The 20,000-nt window shown below is 36.0% G+C and overlaps 1 protein-coding gene across 2 annotated transcripts in view; it reads right to left on the reverse strand.

Moving 5' to 3' along the window:
• supt3h (SPT3 homolog, SAGA and STAGA complex component) overlaps positions 1-20,000 on the reverse strand; it is a 157,380-nt gene that overhangs the window by 2,019 nt on the left and 135,361 nt on the right. For both annotated transcript variants that reach the window (XM_073826480.1, XM_073826481.1), the window contains exons 7-11: positions 15,906-15,981; positions 12,671-12,783; positions 12,243-12,353; positions 10,263-10,427; positions 7,890-8,000 (exon numbers count right to left, since the gene is read on the reverse strand). In XM_073826480.1, coding sequence (XP_073682581.1) covers positions 7,890-8,000; positions 10,263-10,427; positions 12,243-12,353; positions 12,671-12,783; positions 15,906-15,981 — 576 coding nt within the window. The remainder of the gene's footprint in view (positions 1-7,889; positions 8,001-10,262; positions 10,428-12,242; positions 12,354-12,670; positions 12,784-15,905; positions 15,982-20,000) is intronic.

Here is a 20,000-nt window from a genome sequence, read left to right on the forward strand (position 1 = left end):
TCTCCGATTTTGATCGATCTTCAGTTTAACGCAACGATATCGATTCGGGAAATCCCCGAATTGGTCACAATACCCAGCCCTAATATATATATACACTATAAATTTACATTTTCTCTGGCTTTATAATGTATAGGCATGCATTTCAGTAAAACATAATTTTTGTTTTATTCTGTAAACTGCTGATGGCTTTTCTACCAAATATATATTAATAAACTATAAATTCATCTTTTTAATTGGCTTATCTTCCAAATTAAATGCGCACACATCTTTCTATATCATCCATCTATCTATCTATCTATCTATCTATCTATCTATCTATCTATCTATCTATCTATCTATCTATCTATCTATCTATCTATCTATCTATCTATATATGCTGTGTATATAAACAAATAGAGATAGATAGATAGATAGATGTGTGTGTATTAAATATATGTATATAAATATTTATTTATTTATCAAATAATTAACAAATAGTTATTGCTGATTTTTCATACATGTAAAACATGATTTATTATATATAAATTTCAATATTGCAAATAGCTATGAGACTGAACCCAGATCACAAAAATGTTTCAATGAAAATCAAGGTCTCTGTTGGTTAAGCTCAGTTTGGGAAACAGTTTAGGAATCCCTGATCCAAGTCATGCCACAGCCACAGTCAGTAAATAAAAGGCATGGCATCATAAAACCCAACGGATCTTGATATTGCTTAATTTCTCTGGAAATGCCCAGCGAGGGTTTGCCGTAAACAGCACTATTATAATCAGAACTTGAGCCCTGTCCCCGAGCCTGAACTGAAGAAACGCTAAAAGCGGCGTGATTTAGAGTAAAGCGGCACCTTCGAGACTTCTGGCTAAAGGATTAGAGTTGTTATTGTGCTGCGGAGCCCCGTTATTTGGGGAGCCGAAACGCAGCCAGATCCAACGCACTCCAGCGGGGAAGTGCATCCCCAGAACACTGACTTAATGGGCCGTACTGTACACCACCTCGCTGTGAAGTGGGATTTGGGGGTCAGCATGTGGAAAAACCCACCGTAAATCAATAGCATCTGAAACAGCCAGGAGGGCTCGCAGGCAACACTCGGCGCTCTCGAAGCCTGAAGATGAGACTTTATTCAAAAATAATAGCCAGTCTGTTTACTGCACCACGAGATGGATTACATGGCACTGAAATAAATACTTCCAGATGCGGCTCAACAGAAATTATACTGAAGAAGAGGAGGGAGAAAAAAAACGACTCCATAAATCTAGAGAGAGAAACGGCAAAGCGTTTTCTGGCACCGAGCGCTCGTGCTTCTAATGGCATAGTATTTTCATATCAATGCTTCAACAAACAAGAAAAGATAGGCTGCCGTTGCCAGCGCTTTGGCGTGAAATAAAAACAAATCCAGCTCTTTGTGCTCAAAATCCAGGAAGCTGCTGTTCTTTCTCCGATAAACTTATTTCTAAGACAAATATTACGCTTTACTTCAAATGGCGCCAGTACTCAGGCCTGTATTTCTGCACTGGGAGGTTTGAATATCATTTCGATAAAATATTGCCTCTTTGGAACGACTACCGTATGTCGGTTTCCCCTTCCAACTGACCCACTTCTGTACTCCGCTGCCAGTCCGACCGTTCGCTTGACATCCAAGAAGCAATTTCATGGAGTAATAACAAGCTATTCAAACCACGGGGAAGAATGTCTCTACTTGTAAATGTGTAATTGTTAGGGAAGGTTTTCGCAGGAACTGGCGCCCGGTGCCAACGCAAGAGATGTGACTGGAATTCAGGGATGTAAAACCTGCTCCAATGGGATGTTTATAGTGCTGCGTTTATGAGGCATTGAAAAGGGCACAACAGCGGGGAGTTCTGGGATGTCAGCGGGCCGGGATGAGACGTCCGTCCTCAGATAGGGAGACGATGGAGCAATAAACAAGAGAGAGGAGACGCATCACTCCCTCATTTGTTGTCTTTGGCTCAATGTCTTACGTAAAGTGAGAGCCGGGCAAACCGCAAGTGAGTTACAAAATATTGCTGTCACAGCAACTTCTAAACATGCATAAGAGCCAATGAAATTGACACAGATCTAGTAAAGATGAATCCTTAGATCTTTAAGACACACTTTTGTGCTTGTGCGAGATGTGTGATAAGGTAAGATTTACTGTTTGTATCACTAACAGCCTAGCAACCACATAGCAACATATTAAATCACTTAGTAACTATTCAGAACCCCCTAGCAACTGCATAGTAACACCTTAGCCATGTACTGAAAGCCCCCAATCAAATTAATCGTAGTAACAGTATAGCTAACAGCCAGTCAGACCACCCTAGAAATCGCACAACAATGCACTAAAAAAAAACACCTAATGACCACCCAGAAACCCTTAACTGCATAGCAACGCCTTAGAAACCACACAGAAATGTGCTAAAAATACTTAAAACACAAAAGCAACTGCATAGCAACACCCTAGAAAATGCACTGGGAATCACCCGCCAAATCAAATTACCTTAGTAACAGCATAGCAAGGCCCTAACAACCATTTAGAACACCATAGTAACCACCCAGAACCTCCAAGCAATTGCATAGCAACACCCTAGCAACCACAAAGCAATGTGCTAAATAAAAACATTTATATTGTCACAGCTTTGGTGTAACAATGGTCTAAAAACCACTCAGAACACCCTAGAACCCACATAGCTATGTACTAAAAGGCACCCAGAGCACTGTAACAACCACCAAGATCACCCTAGTAACTGCAAAGCAACACCCTAGCAATGCACTGAAACCCCTGAAATCAAATTACCTTAGCAATGTCATAGCAACATCCCAAAACCCAGTTATAACACCCTTGAAATTGCATAACATTGCACTAAAAATGTCCCAGAACACCTTAGTAACCACCCAGAACTTCCTAGCAACAGCATAGTAACCACAATGCAATGTACTAAATAGAAACATTTAAAACATCAAAAACACCCTAACAACTGCTCAGAACACCCTACAAACTGCATAGTTACATACTAAAAGTCACCCAGAGCTCTGTAACATCCGCCCAGATACCCCTAGTAACTGCATAGCAACACATCGAAAAAGAAACCTTAAAATACCTTAGAAATGGCATTTTGCCAGTTAGGACACCACAGCAATCACAAGAGCAACCCACAAGAGAAACCACCTAACGACCACCCAGAAACCTTTGGTAACTGCATATCAACGCCTTAGAAACATCACAGAAATGCACTAAAATATTAAATATTTTAAATATTTAAACACCCTAGCAATGCACTGGGAATCCCCCCAATCAAACTACTTTAGTAACAGCATAGCAAGGCCCTAACAACCATTCAGAACATCTTAGTAACCACCCAGAACCTGCAAGCAATTGCATAGCAACACCCTAGCAACCACAAAGCACCCTAGAAACCACATAGCTACATACTGAAAGGAACCCAGAGCTCTATAACAACCGCCCAGATCCCACTAGTAACTGCTTAGCAACACCCTAGCAATACACTGGAACCTCACAAATTAAATTACCTTGCCAACATCATAGCAATGCCTTAAAAACCAGTCAGAACCCCCTAGAAACTGCATAGCAATGCAGCAAAACCCACCCAGACTGCCATAATAACCACCCAGAACTTCCCAACAACAGCATAGCAACACCCTAGTAACCACAATGCTATTGGGTAACAACATTTAAAACATCCCAGCTTTGGCATAACAATGCCCTAACAACCACTCAGAACACCCTAGAAACTGTATAGCTACATATTAAAGGACACCCAGAGCTCTGTAGCAACTGCCCAGATCCCCCTAGAAACTGCATAGCAACACCCTAGCAACACAGTGAAAGGAAACCCTAAAATACCTTAGCAATGGCATATCACACCCTAAAAAAACAATTAAAACACCATAGCAATCACATAGCAACGTATTAAAAACCACCAAGAACGCCCACAAGGGCAACCACCTAACGACCTCCAGGAAACCCTTAGTAACTGCATAGCAACGCCTTAGAAACATAGCAACCACTTAAAAACCACCCAAAATGCCTTAGCAATCACCCAGAACCCCACAGCATCCACTTAGCAATGCCTTTTCTCACAGTGCCTACCATATTCTATAATACATCACACTGTATACATCTTTCACTTCAAAATCTTAATATCTGTAGCCCTGACAGGTGAATTTAACTGTGCACTGAAAATAAACCCAGATATTACACTAAGACTGCACGACACTAGAAAGCACTAGAAAGTTCTTCTCGCATTTGCAGGACAAATTAAGCATCAGAGAAAGATGTTTTTGCCAGGCATCTACAAAACTGGCAGAAACAAACACAAAAGGAAAAACAATTCCATCTGATGAGCCGCTTTTCCACAACAGCAGACTCTGGAATCAAAGAAAAGTATACTTCTTCTTGGCCGGTGACTTGCTGTCCTTGCGGACGGGGGCGGTAATTGGGTTGCCCTGTGCGTGAGTGTAATCGAATGATCTCTGAATGATTGTAGGTCTTGCGTTACCCTCTTAATTCAATTTCAAAGTTAATAATCTCACAATGACTTGATTTTGGTAATTTGAGGCCGATAAAGCCTCCAACAACAGTCACTGGGGCAGACATTGAAATTACATAATGCTATACATTCACAATGGTGAAACTTGAGTGAAAGCGAACCGTTTCCAGATTGGCCATTTCTCTTCGTTTCAATCTGGGGGAGTGTTGAGAATCTCACATGCATTTCAAGTTAATATGTCGACTTAACTGCTGGCTCGAATGCGCAACATCAAATTTCTGCCGAACATGGCAGTAGATATCTGTCCACGCTAATGAAGAAACCCTTGCGTTCGTCAGCGACCCCACATATGCTCGACCTTCCAAACAAGGGCTTAATTCTACCTTTTGGTTTTTTTAAAAGACCAGAGTGAAAAGTGCTTATTGGTGCAATTAATCATGGGTTTAAACTGGCTCCAGTCGCAATAAAAGCCAGCCAATTACATAATAACTTGCTTCTGATGGCACTCACTCAGTCACTCGCATAACCCCCCTTCCCTGTCTAATTATTCCTGTGCCATTCCCAGTAAGGAGCCGAGATTTACTCATCAAAGGCGAACACAAGTGGCACTGGAGAACATCTGGAAGTCTTCACTCAGCATCATACCCTGGAAAACCATATAACACCTGTTTTATATATTAAACAATATGCCGCGTCCCTGCGCAACTCCCAGTTTCCTACATGTAGGCCTCATGTTTACGCCATGGAAAGCCAGTCACATTTGTCCTGCGTTGCTTGGCGACAAAGAAATTGTAGGGCTTTTAAGTTAATTTAGAGACATAATAAGAACATACTTCCATTATGCTTTGGTTTGTAAAGGCAGAGTGATTCTTACTGAATATCTGGCATGAACAACATGTAAGAGATGGGACTGAAATATCTCAGGATGTTGTGCATTACCATGGAGTTTTTTTTTTTTTTTTTTTGTAAAACACAAGATCAATCTGGTGGAACACAAATTAAAACAGGGAGTTAGTTCTTTGATTCCATCACAATGAAAAGTAACAAATGCAAAACAGATATCGGCAACTGCTTACAATAGCAATAAATAGCAATGGCTTAACAATCAATGAGAATATTGTAGCATAGTAACATACTAAAAACCACAAAGAGCATCTTATCAACCACCTAGCACCATCCTAGTAACTACATATTAACCTCTTAGAAACAAACAAAAAAATGTAAACAGCGCCATAACAACTGGTCAGATCTCTGAAGAAACTGCTTAAAAACATACACAACCACATAGTAACCTTAAACCTCCTTAAACCAGTCAGAACTCAAAACAACTGAATGAAAGACATACAAAACACCTTAGCAACCACCTAGCAACTGCATAGCAACACCCTAGCAACTACATAGTAAACTCTTAGAAACCAAATAAACCCTCAAGCCTCCTGAGAGTAACAATAAACAAAGCCATAACAACCGTTCAGAGCTGTGAAGCAACTGCTTAAAAACATACACAACATATTAGCAACCACCTATCAACCACATAGCAACCCCTTAGACAGCAAAAAAACCTTAAGCCTCCTGAAGGTAACAAAGCCAAAACAACTGCATAAAAACATTCAGAACACCACAGCAACTGCATAGCAACGCCCCAGCAACCACATAGTAACCTTTTAGAAACAACCCCCCCCCCTCAAACCTCCTGAGGGCATCAACACCATAAATGGTCAGAATTCTGAAACAACTGCATAAAAATAAACAGAACACCTTAGCAACCACCTAGCAACTGCACAGCAACACCCTATCAACAACACAGGAACCAGACTTTTTAGGAACCAGAAACTGTTCCGAACTCTGAAGCAACCAGATGGAAAACTAAACACAACACCTTAACAACCACCTAACAACTGCATAGCAACACCCTGGCAACCACACAGTAACTTCTTAGAAACCCCCCCAAAAACCTCAAACATCCTAAGGGTAACAACGCCATAACAACCGGTCAGAACTTTAAAGCAACTGCATAAAAACATGACAAACACCTTAGCAACCACCTAGCAACTGCATAAAAACACATCCAGAATACCTTATCAACCACACAGCAACAACCTAGCAACCACATAGTAATGTATCAAACACTACACAAAATATCTTAGCAACAGCATAGCAACATCCTAGCAACCCCATAGTAACCTCTTAGAAAACAAACAACCCCCTAAAACCTCCTGAGGGCATCAATGTCATAACCTGAACAGAACTCTGAAACAACCGCATAAAAAACACCCCAGCAACCACACAGTAATGTGCCAAAAACTACTTAAAACATCTTAGCAACAGCATAGCAACCATATAGTAACATCTTAGATACCAAACAAACCCTCAAACCTCCTGAGGGTAACAGCGCCATAACAACTGGTCAGAACTCCAAAGCAACCAGATTAAAAACCATACACAACAAATTAGCAACCACGTAGCAACTGCATAGCAACACCCTAGCATAATACACCCTAACATAGTAACCTTTTAGAAACTTTAAAAGCCTTCAAACCTCCTGAGGGTATTAACACCATAACAACCAGTCTGAACTCCAATGCAACCACATAAAAAAACATCCAGAACACCTTAGCAACCACCTAGCAACCACCTAGCAACACCCTAGCAACCACACAGTAATGTGCCAAAAACTACTCAAAACACCCTAGCAACACCTCTGCATCACGGCAGTGAGTTTAACACAGATTTCTTCAGTTTCTTAAGTAAATGCTTATGCTGACCATGTTTTGTACTTCAATAACCTAAGTCTTTCTGTGCGTCTAGAAGTGATCTAATGCTTTGATAATTGAATTATATCAGAATGAAAGTAACACATATCAGTATTTAAAAGAAAAACAGCCACGCAAAAGCCAACACGGGCAGGTTTTCTGGCAGGCGTCGGCTCGGGGAACCATCAAGTAGGCCGTCATTGGTAAATTGCTCATTACCTGTGAATTGCAGATTGACCACAACAGCGAAAGCCTCCAAATTGGCTGTGAGAAAGCCTCGAAGCCTCCAAAAGCCATTTCTCAAGCGCAGCCTAGCACTTAAGACACCCACACTTCTGCGCCTGATGGAAAATTATAACTCGCTGCAAAGTCGCATACGTAAGCGCGCGCATTTCTTCAGCTGTAAACAGAACTTACGGAAAACAAAACAAAATTAAATCTCCTTTGTATTTCCAAAAAGGATCGAAATTCCGCTTATTTAATTCTCCAGTAGAATTATGTGACTTTTATGAGGAAAATTACACTAACCACAAATTGCGCTAAACAATTCCAATACTTTAGGGCTTGACCACTTTAAAATGGGGCTGCGCTGCGATTATAAATATAACTCTTTTACGGCTCTGTTATTACGTACTGAGAAGGGGGAGAGCGGGCCAATCTTGTGGCTGTAGCGCCTGATGGCCTCTCTGATGTGGGCTGGTTGGATGGCACTGCTCTGAGCCTCCGCGCCACAGGCCGCCGCGCTCTGCAACGGAGAAGACAGAGAAAATACAGCTCGTATTATTGCTAATTCAAAAACACGCTGGGAGTCCTGCAGCTTAGTGCACGAACGCAGGACACGGCGCACACAATCGCACACACACTTGGGAACAGCTTTACCTCTGGAGAGATATAAATGCTATGTGTCATTTGATGCTTTATGAACTCCATTCTGATATATAGAGGCCTGACAGTAAACGTTAGTGCTGCGTGTGATTGGCTGTAATTGCAGTGTCTCTGAAGTCATTGGAGGGAAGGGAACAATTTCGACTCGGTATCTCTTTGCAGACGAGGGAAAAACAACTTCCCTATTTGGATGTTCGCAATAAACATCAGAGACACTGGAGTCAGTAAAACAGGACGGCTAGGAAAATACCGAGACTTGTTTCGTATTCATGTTTCCACTGTATACCAAGAGGCTGGAATCCATGATAAATATTACAATAACCTCTGGGTTTTACTTCCAGTGTAAAATAAACAGCATTAGGTTGTTTGTTTGGTTTTCTGAGTGGCCGAATGGTCTGAGTTTAGAGCAGGATTATCTGTTTGGCTGACCAATGGCAGACGGGAGATTTTTGAAGGCAGTAAAAGATTGGACTGCTGTAAAATGTGATATAAACTTGGACCTGGACTTGTACAATAAAATGAATAATTTTCTTCAAGTTTTTGTAAAATATTACATTTTTAATGTATATTTTAGCTGAGAATTATATATAATAAAGAATAAAAATGATAATGATGATAAAATTATTATTTTATTATTAACAGGGCATTTCTTGAGAATGTAATCATCATATACATATATACAAACATACAACAATATTAATAATAATAATAAAAATAATTATAATATTCTAAATTATTTATTAAAATGCATTATTAACAGGGCATTGTTTGAGAATTTAGTCATCATACATATATACATACAAACAAACATGCTATAATAATAAAATAATAATATGATTAATAACAATAAACAGTTCTTTATTTACATTTATGAATTAAGTAAATGCTTTCATCCAAAGCAACTTCAAAAGAGAAAAAAAATTGTCAGAGACAACACTATTTGTAATATACAATACCATGATATTCATAAAATATATAATTTATTTGATAAATAATAATAACAACAATTAAAATAATTATTGTTGTTGTTATTATTACTATTATTATTTTATTTTGATGATTACATTCTTAAGTGTATTATTAATATATTTAAATAAAAATATTAACAAATATTATTTATCTGTTAAAATTATTACATAATAATGATTTTTAAATAAATAAATAATATAAATAATATGTTTTATTTAAATGTATTTTTAATAGAGCATTGTTTAAAAATTGTTTATATTTGACATTAAATTTATTAATTATATATATACACACACACACACACACACACACACACACACATACAAACACACTATAATAATAAACAATTCATTATTAATTATTTACATTTATACATTTAGCAAATGGTTTTATCCAAAGCAACTTCCAAAGTGTAAATATTTATTATTAATAATACATTTTATTAAAAAATATAAAAAGTTGTTTATATTATTTATTTATAAAAAAACAATTCCTTATTAGTTATTTACATTTATGCATTTAGCGAACACTTTTATCCAAAGCAATGTCCAACAAGAGCCAACATATGTGTAATATACAACACCATAATATTTATAAAATATAGAATTTATTTTATAAATAACAATAAAAATTATTATTATTTATTATTACTAATATTATTGTATTATATATTTAAATTATTAAGCAGTGTATTATTAATTATACATTTAAATAAAAAATATTTAAAAAAATATATTATTTATTTACTATACAAAAATCATCATTATTATTATTATTCTATATTATATATAATACTCTAAAATATACATTAAACATATTATTTGATATAATTTACAAAACCTTTAAGGAAATCATACATTTTCAAGTTCAATGTGAACAACTGACTATTGGTGGCAAAACTGACTCACATCAACTTTAAATTATATGACGATGAATATTTGAACATTTCAAGTGTTTAACAACACTGAAAAGTAAAAACAAGTAACCCCGCCCCTAAATCACCCCATTGGTTCATTATTTCCAGCCCAGTCGAGTTTCTCAAATAAACAGACTGCAATTCCATTAAACAGACACTAGTGTCGCAGTGATCACACACTCATCAACAAACTGAAAGCTAGCTAAAAACATAGTTGATCTGTCAATATTTGTGTACCTTTTTCCTTTTCCTCTGTTTGACCTTACTGCTGCCATCCTGATTCGGCCCACCGTTGCCCTGGGCCATAGAGTGCATCTTCCCTTGGTGTCCCATCAGAGGGCCGCTGGGGGTCGAGGGTGGCGTGTTTTCCGGAGAGTCCGTCTCCTTTTTGGTGCTACAAGCCTAAAGATAGAGCAAAAAAAAAAAAAAACCTTATTCTTATTATTTTTCCAAAAGTGACGTTAGACGACTGATAAACATATAAAATCACAATGTGCCTAACCTTCTCATACACAACACTGGTTTTAAGAAAACCTGTGACGTAAAAAAGGTCACAGTTACAAAACACGACCCTGAAAACATCACCTGCAGTCTTACGACACGTCTCGGTCCTATCGCTCAAACCGCAGGGTCATTCTGTCACTCTCGCCACATGGGAACGTGACCGACCCCCAAGGTTTAAGAGAAAAACAATACTGGAATTCAGGCTTAAAAAAATACCATGTGCGCTTCCAGACCCTGAGTGGCCTTGGCCGAGTCCAAAAAAAGGGAGAGAGAGAGAGAGACAGATGAGGTTTTGGTGCTTTCAGTGACACAGAAGTCCATCCATGGAACGGATCCCGCAGCTCAAAACCACCTTGGACAAACTTGGCGGTCCTACTTGGCGAGAGGTCAAAGCTGCGGAGCGGGACGCTCTTGTTTGGTTTTCTTCTCCAATGGACAAGCACTCGGAGAACCCTGCTTACGTGACCCTTATCACCAGTAAAACTACTCTATAAGATCACCAAATAGCAACTAACATCATAAATCATATTTTAATAGTGGATTAGAACGTAAGAATGCATAATGTAGTTGCTTCACCGTGAATAATATCACTGGCATGCAGCTTAAATGAAATAAACAACACATTATTGGCCCAAAAACTGACTTTCCTTCTCAGAACTAGAAGACAGAGACTGACTTAAAGAAATAGTTCATACAAAATAATGAAAATCCTGTAATCATTTGTATTAATTCTGCTAAAGTCAAATAAATGAAGGTGAATAAATGATGACAGAATTTTTATTTTTGAGGGAACTTGCACTTTAACAACTGTTTATAACTTCTAATAAGTGTAATTTATATAAAAATACACACACACACACACACACACACACACACACACACACACACACACACACACACACACACACATATATATATATATGTGACCCTGGACCACAAAACCAGTCATAAGGTTAAATTTGACAAAACTGAGATTTATACATCATGTGAAAGCTCAATAAATAAGCTTTCTATTAATGTATGGTTTGTTAGGATATGACAATATTTGACTGAGATACATCTATTTGAAAATCTGAAATCTGAGGATGCAAAAAAATCAAAAAGACTGAGAAAATCACCTTTAAAGTTGTCCAAATTAGGTTCTTAACAATGCATATTACAAATCAAAAATTACATTTTGATATGTTTACAGAAGGAATTTTACAAAAAATCTTCACAGAACATGAACTTTACTTAATTTCTTAATGATTTTTGGCATAAAAGAAAAATCAAAAATTTTGACCCATGCAATGTATTTTTGGCTATTGCTACAAATATACCCCAGCGACTTAAGACTGGTTTTGTGGTCCAGGGTCACATATATTTTTTTTAAATTTAAATTTTATTTTAAATTACATTTTTTAGTAACTTTATGTACTTTTGTCATTTTTTTCAATATTAATGTTTAGCTTTATTTTTTCAGTTTTAGTTTATATTAGGACATCAACTTAAACTTATTTTTTAACTATATATTTCACTAAATCTAATTTTCCTTGTTGTTTTAGTATTTTTTTATTTACTATTATTTCATTTAATTATTTTTCTAATTTTCATTGAAGTTTTCATCTAATATTTATTTATAATGAAAGCAATTTCTAATAGCTTGTAATAGTCATTTAGTTAACAAAAACAACACTGATTACCAAAAAGTAAACTAGCAAGTGTTTTGTTTACCTCAGCCGAGGAGTTGCAGTACTGGATGAAAGTTGCTGATATGGCGTGCTGAAACGGATCGCCCGTTTTGGGAGTCATATCTTGTTTAACCAACAGGGCAAGGTCAACAACCTAAAAATACAAAACCATATCAGCTTATGAGTAATACCACTAGATATGAAGAACAAGATGATAATATTTTTCCAGGAAACATCCCATTAAACAAATCACAGCACTGGAACCCTTCAAAAGAGCTTATATCCAGGAGTCTAATTTCAGGGTTTTATAGCACTGGAAACAGAGACTGAGCACAAGTAAAGTGGCAATTTAGCAAACGTCAGAGTGATTTCCTCTGATTTCCTGAAACGAGACAGTGTGTTGTTTTAGTTTATCTAAAGCACAATGTGAGTTGGTGCTCCTCGTTTGGCTGGGAGAACAGGCAGTCTCACCTGGGCCACTGTCTCATAGGCCAGATAGGACAGGATCTCCATGGACATGGCGTTGGGCTTCACATCCAGACTGCTGCAGTCCAGCCACTCGCGGAACTTCGAGGCCTTCTTAGCTAAACAGAGCAGACAGTTTGAGACATATTGAAAATGATAAAACACCATAAAATATTATTGTAATTAATTTTAAAGGACTATTTTAAAAGACTGTAAAAATGCTACGGTAAAAACCTAGAATGTTTCATCAAGTTTCCTTCTCTGTGTTTTCTGGAGGTTGTCAGTGTATAATAAATACATTTTTACATTTTAGTACTAAAGTTGGTATATTAACAAGACTTCATGAAATATGTGTTTTTTTTTTAAACTGTAAATTTAAGTAAAACCTGTAAAACCTAAAATGTTGCTACCATATTTTTTACAAGAAAGTAAAAAAGATTTCTTTCCACTATAAATGTGATGGATAGTGTTGAAAAATCATTCTAGACTGTATCAGAAATGGGCTGAATTTGCAACTTTGACAAAGTTAACTTTGAATTATGTGGTTTATCTTATTCCACTGGCAAGGAGAAAAAGCAATGGGAAGGTTCAGAACGGCACACTGCCTACTAGAAATAAAGCAGAGTTAAAGGAACATGCTCAAAAATGAGCATTCATAAACTGAAAGAATTCATAAACTGATCAAATACACACCTTAAATGCAATATAAACTACCAGTCAAAAGTTTAAATTTTTTTTATGTTTTTTAAAGAAGTCTCTTCTGCTCACCGAGCCTGCATTTGTTTGATCAAAAGTATAGCAAAAACTGTTTTCTATTTAAATATATATTAAAATGTCATTTATTTCTGTGATTTCAAAACTGAATTTTTAGCATCATTACTCCAGTCACATGATCCTTCAGAAATCATAATAATATTCCGATTTGCTGTTAAAAAAAAAACATTTGCTATTATTATTATGTTGAAAACAGCTGAGTATTTTTTTTTTTCAGGTTTCTTTGATGAATATAAAGTTCAGAAGTTGTTGATAATAATAAAATGTAGATAATTGACTCTCAGGACATCTAAGATGTAGTTTGTTTGTTCACTGGCTCACCAATGGATCCTCTGCAGTGAATGGGTGCCGTCAGAATGAGAGTCCAAACATCTGAAAAAACATCACAATAATCCACACCACTCCAGTCCATCAGTTAACATCTTAAGAAGTTAAAAGGTGTCTGTTTGTAAGAAACAAATCTATCATTAATGTGTTTGAACTTGTTTAAACCATTGCTTCAGGCCAAAATACGAGTCCATAAAGCATAATATCGCTTCCTCCAGTGAAAAAAATCTATCTCCTATTGTCTCTCACATCAAAATACACCCACATATTTGTTTAGAGCTGTTTTGGCTTGTAAACCTAGCTTGATTTCTCTCCTGAAATCTACTTTTCAACTGGAGGATCTGTTATTATGTATTTGAACTCAAATTTTAGCCAGAAGTGATAGTTTGAAGCTAAAAACGTCTTAATGATGGATTTGTTTCTTACAAACACACAGCTTTTGGCTTCACAAGATGTTAACTGATGGACTGGAGCGGTGTGGATTACTGGTTGATTATTGTGATGTTTTTATCAGCTGTTTGGACTCTCCCATTCACTGCAGAGGATCGATTGGTGAGCAATGTAATGCAACGTTTCTCCAAAACTGTTTCTGTGAAGAAAAAAAAAAAAAAAAAAACTCAACTAGATCTTCGATAACCTGAAGGTGAATACACTTTTAGCAAATTGTCATTATTAGAGTGAACTATTCATTTAAACATGTATGCAATGTGTGCAATGCTTTTCAAAAAATATAAGGCAAAATACAATATACACTGCATAATTTACATAAGTACAATGAGGTATTCAATGTCGAACATACTCTATTTAACCACAAACGCCTTGTGACGTGTTTTCGGTCAGATTTAGTGTCTACTCAGCATCAGTGTTGCGTAACAGTGTTCTTCAGGGACTTTACTGCGCTGTTGTCCCGACCTGCAGCTCGATGCCAGTAAGACATCACAGTTACTGGAGCGGCACAAAGCCAGTGAACATGTTATTAGTGCTGAAATGTGGCCTTCAGAAGCCAACAGTGGTGTGTTCACAATCCCACAGCTGCGTGCTTACAAGCCCTGGGGCTCAGAACTGCCAAGAGAACAACTCATCAGAGAAGATATCTGATGCTCTGCAACTGACACGAGAACTGCTGCGCTTTACACCGACACAACAAACCATACCTGACATGCTCTCAGAGGAACAAAACGGTTGCAACTATCAACCGCATACCTGTAGCACAAACAGCAGAAAGCTAGCAACACCAAGGTTTAGGTTTGATTGCCAAAGAATGCATGAACTGATAAAATACATACCTTTAATGCATTATACACTCCTATACACTAAAGATTTTTTATGTTTTTTTTAAAGAAGACTGTTCTGCTCACCAAGCCGGCATTTATTTGATCCAAAGTACAGCAAAAACAGTACATTTTTAAAATATTTTTACTATTTAAAATAACTGTTTTCTATTTAAACATATTTTAAAATGTAATTTATTCCTGTGATTTCAAAGCTGAATTTTTAGCATCATTACTCCAGTCACAGGATCCTTCAGAAATCATTCTAATATTCTAATTTGCTGCTCAAAAAACATTTTTTATTATTATTGCTATTATTATTATTATGTTGAAAACAGCTGATTAGAATTGTTCTTTGTTAAATAGAAAGTTCAGAAGAATAGCATTTATCTAAATTAGAAATCTTTTGTAACATTATATAATTTTTTTGTAATATTTATAGTGTATAATGTTATAAAAGCTTTTTATTTCAGATAAATGCTGATATTTGGATCTTTCTATTCATCAAAGAATCCTGAAAATTAAACTCAATTGTTTTAAATATTAATAATAATAATAATAATAATAATAAATGTTTCTTGATTAGCAAATCAGCATATTAGAATGATTTCTGATGTGACACTGAAGACTCTAGCTTTGATAACGGGAATAAATTAAATTTTTAAATATGTTCAAACAGAAAGCAGTTCTTTTGTATATTAAAAATATTTCACATTATAACCGCTTTTGCTGTACTTTGGATCAAATTAATGCAGGCCTGGTGAGCAGAAGAGACTTCTTTAAAAACAATAAAATCTTTTGACTTTGGATAAAAAATGTCTGACAAGTCCATGAATGAAACAAAATCATGTATGAGATCAAATACTCACAGAAACTCAGCTGTCGACTTTCACAGAAATCACTGTAGTGACTAGAATCCATGTTCCTGGTCATCTTCTCAATTCTCTGTGTAAAAACGAAAAGCAGAACATTAATTATTATCCTCAACATCACGTGTCAACACCATTAAACACAAGAAAATATGAGCAATGCAAGTTCTTGAAAGGTATTTCCTGCTTGCCAAGGCTGCATTTATTTGATTAAAAATAAACAGTAAAATTGTGAAATACTATTAAGGGAGTTTGTAAATGAGATAATGAGTTAATACAACATGACAAAAAAAAAATGACTAAAACTAAATGGCATTGTTACTCCATAAAAGCCTAATTTCACATGCAAACCAGCAAAATCATGTAACGTGACTTTCATAAAATGGGACGTGCTTGATTTATTAGTGTTTCTTTGATGTTGTGTTTTTAATAGCGCGTAAGAAAACTTGCACTGTTCTGTGTCTGCGTTTAGAAAAGGAGCGAAACACGGACATGTAAAGTTATCTTTTAGCTCAAACACACACAAAAATATTTCAAAATGAGGCGTTTGGTGATTATTCATGTGAACCCTTGTCAGTTATGTCTTAAATAATCATAAACGGTTGAGAATGAAAATCCGTGTGGCACTTAAAGCGCCAAACAAATAATATTCCTTCTGCCATCTCTGTGCTTAATATCAATAAAACGTACAAATACAAAGGACTTTTGTAGTTTTAATAAGAAACTAAGCATGTTTGACTATTACAGTGAAGACACTGTTTTATTTTACATTCAAAGAATTACATCAAATTTTTGTAGTAGGCTGTTAGACTACTTTAGACTTGCATAAAGGTATTAACATTTTTTTTTTTTAAAGCACAGTTTTTTATTTTATTTGTATCTTTTTTTCTGCTGTATTGCCATCTTTAAATAAATCACTAATATGTGACCCTGGACCACAAAACCAGTCTTAAGTCGCTGGGGTATATTTGTAGCAATAGCCAAAAATACATTGCATGGGTCAAAATTTTTGATTTTTCTTTTATGCCAAAAATCATTAAGAAATTAAGTAAAGTTCATGTTCCATGACGATTTTTTGTAAAATTCCTACTGTAAACATATCAAAATGTAATTTTTGATTTGTAATATGCATTGTTAAGAACCTAATTTGGACAACTTTAAAGGTGATTTTCTCAGTCTTTTTGATTTTTTTGCATCCTCAGATTTCTGATTTCAAATAGATGTATCTCTATTTATTGAGCTTTCATATGATGTATAAATCTCAGTTTTGTCAAATTTAACCTTATGACTGGTTTTGTGGTCCAGGGTCACATATAAAGTTTGGGACCTAGTCATAATCGTGTTAAATAATTGTGATTACAATATTTATGATTTTTGCCCAAATCGAGCAGCCCTATGACTAAGACTAAATCAAAATTTGCTGTCCAAATGAACACTGAGCTGCATCTTTGGACGTCACACTATAAACCACAGTTTTATCAGCCACTCTAAGGATTCAACATGAAGATGGACGTCATTATTTCCTCGTTTTACGCCACTTGATGAAAAGGCGTAGCACAACAAGAGAAGGAGCGTCTGTGTAAAGTTTAAGAGAGCCGCGCGCAGTAATGAACCCTCTTAATAGCAAGCCAACAGGTCTGAGTTGGATTTACAGCCGAGCGTGTTAAGTTGCAGGTCAGAACCTATAATTAGACGTTTCCTCATCCTGGACCAATTTCATACCTTCGCATAACAGTCAATTTGAGCTCTCCACCGGGCCGTGTGTCATAAAACATAAAGGGTTCAAGGTTTACGACTGCTTTTTTTCCTCCTCGTGCCGCAAAGGATCTGTTTTACGGTCTAGAGAGAGCCGCGTCTCTGAGAAGCGTCGGGTTCGAGGCCGAGGACGGTCTGACGTGACGCTCGGGGCTCCGGGCCCGACGCGAGGCAGCCTGGATCGCTTTCAGGCCACCCAAACCAACCGGAGTCTTTTTATTTAGTTAGCTGGCAGTCATTGGAAATTCCATCTTTGAAAATACATATTAATGATGCCGAGCGCCTGCTCGTTACACGGCGCTGGAACTGCGATTTCTATTAGCGTCGTTAAGAGGCGAACGGAGGTCTCGTTTTGCACTCGGAGGGGGAATTCGCAGCAGTCTCGGTGTCTGGGTCCCGCTCCAAATTGGGCCGCGAGCGATACGAGACTGGAGCCGCTGCACTTTTAAATAACTCTTGTCAAGCGGCTGGCCTGAGACAGGAGAAATGTTTTGACTGTGGCTTATTGACTGAAAAGAGCAGCGGGGGGATTCGATGTTTGAACGCTATGTTTAGCCGCTGATTAAATCAAAACGTTGACCCACCTGCTAATAGCCAAATTATACCCACAACTGACGCGGCGGCCGTATAGGAGGACGTTGGCAAATATTTGATTTGGCCGCTCGCGCCTTTCATTTCGTGCCAGTGTGGTCTGGATAAAGAGAATCTCAATTTGTACCACTGCTAGCGATGAGATTTCCATAGGCCCGGGCCCAAGATATATTTTGGATATCTAGTGTAGGACTGTATGTTTCGATGCACGTCACTCTGTGATTAACAGCCCGAGGCGGGCTATAATTAAATTTGTGGGGCATTTCATTCAGACGCACGGCTAAGTTTAGACGATCAAACGGGAGCGAGTTTAAAGCACCTCTGTTTTTGTGTGAAAGGGAGTCAGTGTTGGAGATACGAGGCCTTGGAAGAGATTTCAATGAGCTGTAACATCACTCTTATGTTGAAGAGACTCCTGATGACACTCACACCTTGAATTTCAGTTACTGTTTAAAGAGAAAGTGAGAAACTAATTCACTAGCATCTTCCGGGTCATAATTGTTATGTTCATGTCCTGCAAAGTGTTTTTCTAATGCAAAACAAACTTTGGTGCAGATTGATTTGCATTCATTTTGATTTAGGTTAATTTTGTGAAGTGAACTGAACTCAGATCGTTTCTGGTCAGTGTGAATGCAAAATGCTTTCACTTAACGTGCATTTAAATCCTAATATTTTTGACCGTTACGTGCTACCATATATAGATGATGTTATTTGAAGTGAAGTTATTTCTGTGGGGGAAAAATACCTATCGTCAACATTTTTTTTTAATTAGACCAAAGTTGAAATATTACAAATTAAATATTATTATTATTATGATACTGCATGACAATTTTTTCAATTTAAGAATCATATTTAAACTAATATAATTAAAAGTATTAATATGGCATTGTATGGAGGGAAAAAAAATACATGTATAATGTCAATAGAGGCACTGGGTTAAATAAGTAAATAAATATGTACATAAACAAATACATAAATATCAGTGTGAATGGGAAATGGATCAAATTAAAGTTGACTAAACAGAGTTGAAATTAAATTAAATGTGTAATTAATTAAATAAATATCAGTGTAAAACTAATTAGTCAACTAAACAGAGTTGAAATTGAGATTTAAAAAATAAATAAAACTAATTTTATTTAAAGTCAAATTCAGATTGAAATTAAGAGTCAAATAAAAAAATGTAAATATTTTTTTAAATACATAAATAAATAAAGTGTAAATAATTAAATAAAGAAAAATATTAATATAATTAGTTAACTAAACAGAGTTGAAATAAGATTCAAAAAATAAATAAATAAATTATTTTTTAAATAAATAAATGTGTACATAAATATCAGTATGAATGAAAAATGGATCAAATTAAAGTCGACTGAACAGAGTTGAAATTAAGAGTCAAATAAATAAATAATTTTTAAATAAATAAATATCAGTGTGAATGAAAAATGGGTCAAATTAATTAAAAAATACTAAACAGAGTTGGAATTAGGGATAATTTTTTTTAAATAAATAAAGTGTAATTAAATAAATATCAGTGTGAATGAAAAATGGATCAAATTAATTAAAGTCGACTCAACAAAGTTGAAATTATAAATTATTATTTATAACATTGTATACGGTAAAAATAATAAGGTAAAAAAGATCTTGGTGAAATAAATAGTAAGTAAAGTAAATAAATAGCAGTGTGAATGGAAAAATGGATCAAATTAACTAAAATGGACTAAAAAGTTAAAATTAAGAATCAAACTTAAA

This window comes from Garra rufa, chromosome 21, assembly GCF_049309525.1.
Source record: "Garra rufa chromosome 21, GarRuf1.0, whole genome shotgun sequence".
NCBI lineage: Eukaryota > Metazoa > Chordata > Actinopteri > Cypriniformes > Cyprinidae > Garra > Garra rufa.